Raw genomic sequence first — 10,280 nt, forward strand, 5'->3', positions numbered from 1 at the left:
GTACATTGAGCCAGTATCAAATTTTTGACACCAGATATTCCAGCAAGAAACTTCCGAATCATGTTTCTCTTCCTCAGATCGGTCGGATCAAAGGCCTTTTCGAAAGAAAAGTTAATCTGAATATCCGCCCGTACAAGAGAACTCATATTGCTTACTACAAAGCTTTCGGTTAAATGATCAGAGAGTTGGAGATCTTCAAGCCTCGGGGCATCAACAGACACGACCAGATCATCAAGAGGACCCTTCTTCGTGGAGCCGTTATGGACGAAGCTCAACAGAGACTTAGAGCTCACATGTAAGACTTTGACATTGTCATTGGGGCTTCTGTATAAAACTAAGCTTTCAAGAACAATGCATCCTGAGATGAGCCTTTCGAAAGCCAAATCGTTGGCAAACTTAACCAAAACTAGATCAAGAACTTTGACAGACGGTAAAGACACAGACTCAAGATTAGGCAAATTTGCATCAGACAGCTTTAAAGAAACCAAGCTCTCACACATGTAAAGTGATGGAGGCATCACCACTTCACCCCAGGCAACATCGAGCTGCTTAACATGTCGCTTAACGACAGCGTTGATCCAACGCGTAACATTAGCATTATCGGTCTGCTCATCTCCATCGTCATCCGCATCAAGAACACTATGGTACCTTATCTTAAACTTCTCTAAGGACGACTCACTGTTGAAACTCAAGAACTTATCGATGAATCTCACAACAACATTGTATTCCTTGAAATCACGACAGTCCAGGTCCAGACCAGGAACATACCTCCAGAGATGTCTCCATTTGCTGTATACGACACTTGTCTTGACCACATCTTTTGTCGGAAGATTCAAGAGAACATGCCATTGCAAGGATTCAGGTAACTTTCTTAGCCAATCAGCTCCAACACCAGATGCGTTTGCACGAACTTGTTCCCTTCCTTCTTCATCCATGATTTTGTGAAGAAGCGACACGAAGAACTCTTTCGATCTCTCTCCTTCAAAAATTCTGAGAAGCGGCAATGAGTTTGTGTGATCAATAATAAAATGAAACCTAACAGTACCACCTTAACGGCGTCAGTAATATGATGACGGAGAGAAACATATATCTCAGATTTATTTACTTTAATTTATTTATTTTTGGGGAAAACAATAAAACTAAATGTGGATTTATTATATGGAAAACTAATAAATTTAAATTTGACAACTGTAATGTTATCTTATCATCCTATAAAACCAGAAACAATAAAGTTTTATCATAATTCTTTCTTTTTAATAAAACTATTCTAAAACTGAACCAAACCAAATTTGTTTTACCAGATATGTTAATAAAGTCATAAAATTACATAGTTTATCTAAAAGCTGTTCAAATTACAAATGTATAGATTTTTTAAAAAGTTAATATTTCTATGAAGATTTAAATAATTTGTATTATATCTACAACATATCCAAAACAATTTGTGTTAGGTATGATATCTAGATAAGTGTATTGTCTTTTACCAATTAGAAATAGTATTGTGTTTTTGTTTATATCTTTCCAAGTTTCCCACTTTACTTTATACAGTATAACTTAACTATATCAAAAACACATTCTTTTACTACCTTTACTTTATTAAAATTATTAAAAATAGTTATTTAAATTTCTTAATTTTTCCAAAATTATTGCTTTTATTTTCAATTGAAATATATTGTAAACCATAAATTTAGAAATGATAAGATTACAAATATTATAGCATGTACTACGTTTACTTTTTTTTTTTTTAATTTACTATGTTACAAAAACGTTTAAATAACCTCCTGTATATTAAAACTATTTTATTATTTATATAGTAAATTATTTTCTTATTTATAATTTAATTAAATGTATCCACTAATAAATTTTATCAAGTACGTGAACCATTCCAATAGCTATTTTAGCTTAACATACTCGAGAAATGCCAAGCTCCGGTCAAAATACTAGTTACAGTAAAACCTCTATAAATTAATAATGTTGGGACCATGAAAATCTATTAATTTATAGAGGTATTAATTTATCGATAAATTAATAATTATTAATTTATAGAGAGATTTTCCCAATTTGAAAGTTTTTTACAGAAAAATAATGAGATTTAATCATAATAATTAGTATTTTATATAATCAATTACAAAGAAAGTAATAATTATTATGTCTTGAAAGAGAATGCTAACAATTTTTAATATAGTACATATTAGAAATAAACTCTAACAAAAACTAATGTGTCTATATATACATATATTTTGAAAATTTTACCTAATTATTAATTTATAATATTATTGGGACCATATATTTACAAAGGATTTTCAAAAAAATTATTATCTTATTATTTTATCGAAATATGTCTAAAATTACACTGGTCCCAACTTGGGACCGGATAAATTTATTAATTTATAGAGATTATTAATTTATCGAGTATTAATTTATAGAGGTTTTACTGTATCTTCTTTGGGAATGTAGTAGATTCTTGATATAACAACCAAGTGGACGAAATAAGTTTGAGTAAATTATTAAAACTAATTATGATAGTATCCGATTTGCATCATACAAAAGAAAGTACATAAATTTTCAAGTAAATTTTCATGAGATTATTTAGATTCACACAGTTCTAAAAAAAGATTGGTAATATTTAAGGCTCTTTTCCCAAGCCGCCGCAAGTCTTTGAAGACATGAACTCTCTTCACCGACGTTGCTCCTCCTAAGCCTCTCATTCTTGATCAGTGGTTGGTTCCTAGGTGAGATCTTAAGGCTCTTCCGGCGGTGTTTTGTTTTCCAAACGAGCTTTCCTCTGAGATGACTTTTACTGATTCTGGTACAAGCCAATATCAACTTATATTGGAATGGTTCACGTACTTGAGAACTCACCAATCCTCAGGTAACAAGTATGGATGATTGTTCTAGAAAGGAATATGTCATCCTATGAGAACTCCTTGAGATTCCAAGGTGCTCTAGCTCATGCCAAGTCGTTGTTCTCTGATTCTAGGACATACAAAGTTGTCTTTATGTAATTCTATTAATACCATTGATTGGTAACATGAGTTATTCAAGTCAGGTTACAAATTTAATATTAACTTGCAGCAAAAAATTATGTGGTAAAAGTATAGAAATATGATTATTAATGTTACTAAATTCATTGAACTGGTGGTTTTTTTTGTTATAGATATTGCAATATCTATTATTTAAGTAAATTTAATTTAGTTTGTTGATAATTATAATGGTTATTAAAAATTTATCAGTGGAAACATTTAATAAAATTATAAATAAGAAAATATTTTACTCTATAAATAATAAAATAGTTTTAATATACAGAAGGTTTTTTAAAAGTTTTTGTAACATAGTAAATTAAAAAAATAAGGGGGAATTTCAAAAATACTCATTTCCAATACCACTTTTTAAAAATACCCCTCTTTCTAATTTTATCAAAAAGTCACTATAAATTTTGAAATTTATCAAAAAAATATGTGTAAGCTTATATTTATAGACACAAGTTATCTTTATATGTGTGTAAATATATATATATATATATATATATATATATATATATATATATATATTTCATATATACCTTATAAATTGTTTTAATAAAATCATTTAAAACCTTATAAAAACCTTATAAATGTCGTTTATAACCTTTTAAAACCTTTTAATTATTTGGATTTAGTCTTCCATTTGTATTGATGATCTTGATGTACTTTATCACCTATATAAATGTTTATAAATTTTCATATTTGAAATAGAGTTTGTTTTTAATGGATATAAAATTGTATTTTTAAAAAGGGGTACACTATAAGGAGTATTGTTCAAAAATTCTCAAAGAGTAGACGTACTACATGCTATAGTATTTGTAATCTTATCATTTATAATTTTATGCATTTTTAATATATTTAAATTGAAAATGAAAGCAATAATTTTGGAAAAATTAAGAAATTTAAATAACTATTTTTAAAATTATTTATAAAGTAAAGGTAGTAAAAGAATGTGTTTTTGATATAAGTTATATAAAGTAAAGTGGGAAATTTGGAAAGATATAAACAAAAACACAATACTAATTCTAATTGGTAAAGACAATACACATATCTAGATATTACTGTATACCTAACACAAATTGTTTTGGATATGTTGAGATATATTACAAATTAAATCTTAATAGAATCATTAACTTTTAAAAAAATCTATACTTTTGTAATTTGAACAGCTTTTAGATAAACAATGTAATTTTATGTCTTTTTTTAACATATGTGGTAAACAGATTTGGTTTGGTTTAGTTTTAGAATAGTTTTATTAAAAAGAAAGAATTAAAAAATTATTGATAAAACTTTATTGTTTCTGGTTTTATATGATGATAAGATAACATTACAGTTGTCAAATTTAAATTTATTAGTTTCCCATATAATAAATCCACATTTAGTTTTATTGTTTTCCCCAAAAATAAATAAATTAAAGTAAATAAATCTGAGATATTTGTTTCTCTCCGTCATCATATTACTGACGCCGTTAAGGTGGTACTGTTAGGTTTCATTTTATTATTGATCACACAAACTCTTTGCCGCTTCTCAGAATTTTTGAAGGAGAGAGATCGAAAGAGTTCTTAGTGTCGCTTCTTCACAAAATCATGGATGAAGAGGGAAGGGAACGAGTTCGAGCCAACGCATCTGGTGGTGGAGCTGATTGGCTAAGAAAGTTACCAGAAGCTTTGCAATGGCATGTTCTCTTGAATCTTCCGACAAAAGATGTGGTCAAGGCAAGTGTCATATACAGCAAATGGAGACATCTCTGGAGGTATGTTCCTGGTCTGGACCTGGACTGTCGTGATTTCAAGGAATACAATGTTGTTGTGAAATTCATCGATAGGTTCTTGAGTTTCAACAGTGAGTCGTCCTTAGAAAAATTTAAGATAAGGTACGATAGTGTTCTTGATGCGGATGACGATGGAGATGAGCAGACTGATAATGCTAATGTTACGCGTTGGATCAACGCTGTCGTTAAGCGACATGTTAAGCAGCTCGATGTTGCCTGGGGTGAAGTGGTGATGCCTCCATCACTTTACATGTGTGAGAGCTTGGTTTCTTTAAAGCTGTCTGATGCAAATTTGCCTAATCTTGAGTCTGTGTCTTTACCGTCTGTCAAAGTTCTTGATCTAGTTTTGGTTAAGTTTGCCAACGATTTGGCTTTCGAAAGGCTCATCTCAGGCTGCTTTGTTCTTGAAAGCTTAGTTTTATACAGAAGCCCCAATGACAATGTCAAAGTCTTACATGTGAGCTCTAAGTCTCTGTTGAGCTTCGTCTATAACGGCTCCACGAAGAAGGGTCCTCTTGATGATCTGGTCGTGTCTGTTGATGCCCCGAGGCTTGAAGATCTCCAACTCTCTGATCATTTAACCGAAAGCTTTGTAGTAAGCAATATGAGTTCTCTTGTACGGGCGGATATTCAGATTAACTTTTCTTTCGAGAAGGCCTTTGATCCGACCGATCTGAGGAAGAGAAACATGATTCGGAAGTTTCTTGCTGGAATATCTTGTGTCAAAAATTTGATACTGGCTCAATGTACTCTTGAGGTAACGTTTGGCCAGTTTGTTAGTTTAATGTTTTCAATTTGTCATGTGAACATTCTTTTTGCTGTGTGGTTGTTTTGTAGGTCATTTATGAGTTATCCAAATATGAACTGTTGCCCGTGTTTCGCAAGCTTGCTTCCTTGACTGTAGACTTCTACGAAAACAGGTGGGAAACGCTACCAGACTTTCTTCATCGCTGCCCAAATCTAAACTCTCTTATCGTGGTAAGGATTGTGTTACATTAAATTTTATGTACTTTTCTTTGGTGTGATGCAAATGGGGAAAGTATCATAATTGCTCAAACTTGTTTCATTCACTTGGTTGTAATATCAGGAATCTACTACATTCCCGGAGGAGGGAGCTAGTATTTTGACTGGACCTCCGCGTCTCCTATCATCTCTCGAGTATGTTAAGATAGAATCGCCATTGGAAGGGAACGCGATGGAGATGAAATTTGTGAGTTACTTACTTGAGAACTCGCCAATCCTCAAGAAACTCACTCTTCGTTTGGATAATGGTTCCAGAAAGAACTCTGCCATCTTCCGAGAACTCCTTAAGATTCCAAGGCGCTCTAGCTCATGCCAAGTCATTGTTCTCTGATTCTCATCGAGGGACATACAAGGTTGCCTTTATGTACTTTGTGAACTCTGTGTTTAATTTCTCTTTTATCGTGGCGAATTTGATGTGTTGTGTGGATCCTAAGACGATCATATGTTTATTTCAAATTGTTCAGTTGAACCTATCTCCATATGTTTATTTCAAATTGTTCAGTTGAACCTATCTCCATATGTTTCGGTTTTAATGAACCTTATTTATATTTGCTTTTTTTTTTTTTGTTCAATGAGATTTTCTAACTTAAAAGTAAGAGAAATATATTATCTGATCCTCGAGCATACAAGGTTGTCTCTCGAGTACTTTCATGAATGTGAACTCTTTGTTTTCTTCTTTATTGTGCTGATTTTGATGGGAAATACTATACCAATCTTTCTTTGGTATGATGCATATGTGAAAAGTGTCATAATTACTTTTTTCATATACTTGTTTCGTTCACTACATTCCCAAAGGAGATGACTAGTTTTTTGATTTTTGACTGAACCTTGGCGTCTCCTATCATCTCTCGAGTATTTTAAGATACCGATGAATTTTCTGAGTTACTTACTTGAGAACTCACCAATCTTCAAGACAATCAATCTTCGTTTGGATGGTTGTTCCAGAAAGGACTCTCTCATTTGGGTTCGAATCGGATTTTTAATTTTAAAATTCGAACCAAAGTTAAAGAAACCTCAAACCCGAATTCACAATAAAAAAAATTGAAATCAATCTTACGTCATGATAAATGATTGTAACAAAAGTACCAAGCTAAATAAACTGATTGTAATCATTAATATGAAAAAGCTAATTAATATTATCAAACTAAATTGATTTTTTTTTTTGTAAAATAAAAATTTTGAACACAAAAACAAGTTCATAAACCATAGTTCTTCAGATCTTGAGTTCCTAAAACATCAAATGACACCAAATTTAGAGTTAGAATCATATAGTTTATTTAAACTAAGAAAATTGACATATATGAAAATAAAAATCGGGATATAGCAAGTAGAGAGAATCAAGAGATAATTTAGAACTTAGAAATAATATATGACTCGTTATTGTACAAAGATTATAAAACTTTAGATGGATTCGGGTATTTATTCGGGTATTCTGATAAATCCGTTTGGGTTTGGGTACCCAATTCATTTATCATAAATATTCAATTGGATATTTGATATGATTCATATCACAATCTTAGAAGAGGTACGGTTAGCTAAAGAGGTTTCCAGAGTCACTAAGCTACAAATATCAGATAGCCAAGAATCTCTGTAAAGAGCCCTAACCCTAAGACCTAGATCTTGATTTTTTGTTTTCTATTGTATTTCGAAGAACCCTAACCCTAATACATAATATGTTTCCAATATGTCTCTCTCTCTCTATCGCCTTAATCATCTTAAGCGTTGGCTTCAATTAGGTGTGGGAGATTGTGATAGACAACTTTGGACACATAATTCAATAATAGGATCCATACAATATCTATCTCTTCAACGACACAGGTTCTAACTTCTGACTAGGGTTGGCAACAAATTTTAATATCTTTATAGTTAAAAGATAAAGCCTAGAAGTAATCACTCATCATTCGTCTATATATATAGTTTAGTTTCAGTTTCATCTAACCATATAACGTTACTAGAAACATTTACGTTGAGTCTAACCATAATCTTAATCCATTTCTGGTTCAATCAAGACAAACATATAATCTTTCTTACGATCTACCACACCAAATCAAAGTCACCACAATAAATTCTTACGAACCACAACAACATATCAAAGTCACCATAATAAATTCTTACGAACCACAACAACATATCAAAGTCACCACAAGAAAGAAGAAATTAAAAAGAGAGTACACATATAAAAGTACATAAAGGCAACCTTGTATATGTCCCTCGACGAGGATCACATGACAACGACTTCGCATGAGGTAGAGCACCTTCGAATCTTAAGGAGTTCTATGAGGATGAAAGATTTCTTCCTGGAATATTTCTCCAAATATAGAGTGACTTTCTTGAGGATTGGTGAGTTCTCAAGTAAGTATCTAACAAATTCCATCTCTATCTCGTCCCCTTCCAAAGGCGATTCTATCTCAACATACTCCAGAGATGATAGGAGACGCCAAGGTCCAGTCACAATACTAGCTCCCTCCTTTGAAAATGTAGCAGATTCCTGACATTACAACCAAGCGAAAGAAACCAGTTTGAGTAATTATGCCTAAGAAAGTACCTACGTTTAAGAAAACAATCTTTACCACGACAAGAGAACTTAGATTCGGGCAGCTCTCCATAAATTTTGGCAAACTTTCCCAACTGTCGTCGTCAAAGTGGACACTCAACGAAGATAAGTTAGCAAACAAGGGCAGTGGTTCACATCTTGAAGCATCATAAATGACCTAAACAACCACACACACAAAAAAAGTTTCAGAAGAAACATATAGATAAACACTAAAATAACGAATTCAATATAAGTTACCTCAAGTGTTGCTGGAGATATGATCATATTTTTTGCATTAGATATCCCAACAAGAAAGTTGTGAATCATCTTTCCCTTTGGTAGATCCAATGGGTTAAACTTTTTGCCGAAACAAAAGTTAAATTGAACATTGATATCCGCCTCTACAAGGGAGCTCAGATCAGCTATAATGAAACTGGCAGTTAAATGATCAGAGAGCTGGAGTTCCTCAAGCTTAGGAGTATCAATTGACACAACCAGATCATCATGAGGACCCTTCGTAATGGAGCCATTATAGCGGAAGCTCAGCAGCGACTTAGAGCTCACTTGTAAGACTCTAACATTGTCATTGTGGCTTCTGTCTAAAGTCAAGTTTTCCAAACAAATGCAGCCTGAGATGAGCCTTTCGAAAGCCAAATCGTTGGCAAACTTAACAAAAATGAGATCAAGAACTTTGACAGACGGTAAAGACACAGACTCAGGGTTAGGCAATATTGCATAAGCAAGCTTTAAAGAAACCAAGCTCTCACACTTGTAAAGTGTTGGAGGCATATCCACTTCACCCCACCAAACATCAAGATGCTGAACTTTCCGGTTAACAACATCGTTGATCCACCGCATGAGATTAGCCGTCTTGGTTTCCTTAGTCACTTGCCGATCAAGAACACAATTATACCTTAACTTAAACTTTTTTAGGGCCGATTCACTATTAAAACTCAAGAACTTATCGATAAAGCTCACAACAACATTGTACTCCTTGAAATTACGACAGTCCAGGTCCAGACCAGGAACATACCTCCAGAGATGTCTCCATTTGCTGTATATGATACTTGTCTTGACCACATCTTTTGTCGGAAGATTCAAGAGAACATGCCATTGCAAAGCTTCTGGCAAATTTCTTAGCCAATCAACTTCCCCACCAGATGCGTTGGCCCGAACTCGTTTCCTTCTCTCTTCATCCATGGCTTTGTGTAGAAGCCGCACGAACTCGTTCGATCTAAGAAGCGGCAATGCCAAGAATGGTGTGGTCAAGAATGAAACGCAAGAATGATGACAGATAAAGAAAACGGCTGTCAAATTTTTGTGGTCAACTTAGCATATTAGTAATTTTATTAAGAATAAACTTATTTAATAATTTTATTAAGAATTAATTTATTTGATAACTTTACTAATTAGAGAAATATTATTTTATCAATTGCCTTATTTTTAGAAAAAAATCTTGGAAAATTGTAATCATATCAAAACCTAAAGAGAAAGTTTTTTTTTTTGACTGAGAAAGTTTTTTTTATATAATTTAAAAATACTCTAGTTAAAACCATACCAAAAAATTATTCTAATGACATATATTTAATTATTTAAATTCTCATACCGAAATTATCAAAGTTTTCTCAAACTATTATTTCTATAAAGATTCATTTTTTGTTGCTGTAATATTTCTTCAAAATATCAAAACTATTTTGTAGTTGCAAGAGTTACAAGTATGGTACCATGCTTACCAATTCAAATATTTTTTTTTTATTCGAATTATCCATACGTTGCATAAAAACCCCGTTGTGACCATTGTTTTTGTCTTGAAATATTTAAATTTCTTTTTACAATACTTATATATTCGTTATAATCTGACCTTTTATTTGAAAAAACGTAATTATTTGTAAGTTTGTGCTGGAAGAATGATTTAACATATAACTTAACTCAA

At 32.3% G+C, this 10,280-nt stretch overlaps 3 protein-coding genes across 3 annotated transcripts in view; 1 reads left to right on the forward strand and 2 right to left on the reverse strand.

The window, feature by feature from the left end:
• Window positions 1-963, reverse strand: part of LOC17894710 (FBD-associated F-box protein At1g66310) — a 1,737-nt gene extending 774 nt beyond the window's left edge. Inside the window, 1 exon segment of the mRNA XM_006303042.2 lies at window positions 1-963. Coding sequence (XP_006303104.2) covers window positions 1-935 — 935 coding nt within the window. The 5' untranslated portion in view covers window positions 936-963.
• Window positions 964-4,578: 3,615 nt separating this feature from the next.
• On the forward strand, window positions 4,579-6,207 carry LOC17895181 (FBD-associated F-box protein At1g66310). Its single transcript, XM_023788231.1, has 3 exons — window positions 4,579-5,548; window positions 5,629-5,769; window positions 5,879-6,207. Exons 1-3 carry the CDS (start codon window positions 4,607-4,609, stop codon window positions 6,143-6,145), a joined length of 1,350 nt encoding a protein of 449 aa, XP_023643999.1. The 5' UTR covers window positions 4,579-4,606; the 3' UTR covers window positions 6,146-6,207.
• Window positions 6,208-7,793: 1,586 nt separating this feature from the next.
• On the reverse strand, window positions 7,794-9,606 carry LOC17894154 (putative F-box/FBD/LRR-repeat protein At1g66300). The gene is made up of 3 exons (XM_006301783.2): window positions 8,606-9,606; window positions 8,385-8,525; window positions 7,794-8,302 (listed from the first exon to the last, which is right to left on the reverse strand). Exons 1-3 carry the CDS (start codon window positions 9,545-9,547, stop codon window positions 8,036-8,038), a joined length of 1,350 nt encoding a protein of 449 aa, XP_006301845.1. The 5' UTR covers window positions 9,548-9,606; the 3' UTR covers window positions 7,794-8,035.
• Window positions 9,607-10,280: the final 674 nt, after the last annotated feature.

The sequence above is a fragment of the Capsella rubella genome, unplaced genomic scaffold (assembly GCF_000375325.1).
Source record: "Capsella rubella cultivar Monte Gargano unplaced genomic scaffold, Caprub1_0 scaffold_2, whole genome shotgun sequence".
Lineage (NCBI taxonomy): Eukaryota > Viridiplantae > Streptophyta > Magnoliopsida > Brassicales > Brassicaceae > Capsella > Capsella rubella.

Excerpts from the sequence above, each read along its gene's own strand:
- LOC17895181 (XM_023788231.1), top strand. The coding sequence starts at position 4,607 with ATGGATGAAGAGGGAAGGGAACGAGTTCGAGCCAACGCATCTGGTGGT. Across the intron at positions 5,549-5,628 it reads TGGCTCAATGTACTCTTGAG|GTCATTTATGAGTTATCCAA; the intron begins GTAACGTTTGGC and ends GTTGTTTTGTAG. Across the intron at positions 5,770-5,878 it reads ATCTAAACTCTCTTATCGTG|GAATCTACTACATTCCCGGA; the intron begins GTAAGGATTGTG and ends TTGTAATATCAG.
- LOC17894154 (XM_006301783.2), bottom strand. The coding sequence starts at position 9,547 with ATGGATGAAGAGAGAAGGAAACGAGTTCGGGCCAACGCATCTGGTGGG. Across the intron at positions 8,526-8,605 it reads TATCTCCAGCAACACTTGAG|GTCATTTATGATGCTTCAAG; the intron begins GTAACTTATATT and ends GTGGTTGTTTAG. Across the intron at positions 8,303-8,384 it reads ATCTAAGTTCTCTTGTCGTG|GAATCTGCTACATTTTCAAA; the intron begins GTAAAGATTGTT and ends TTGTAATGTCAG.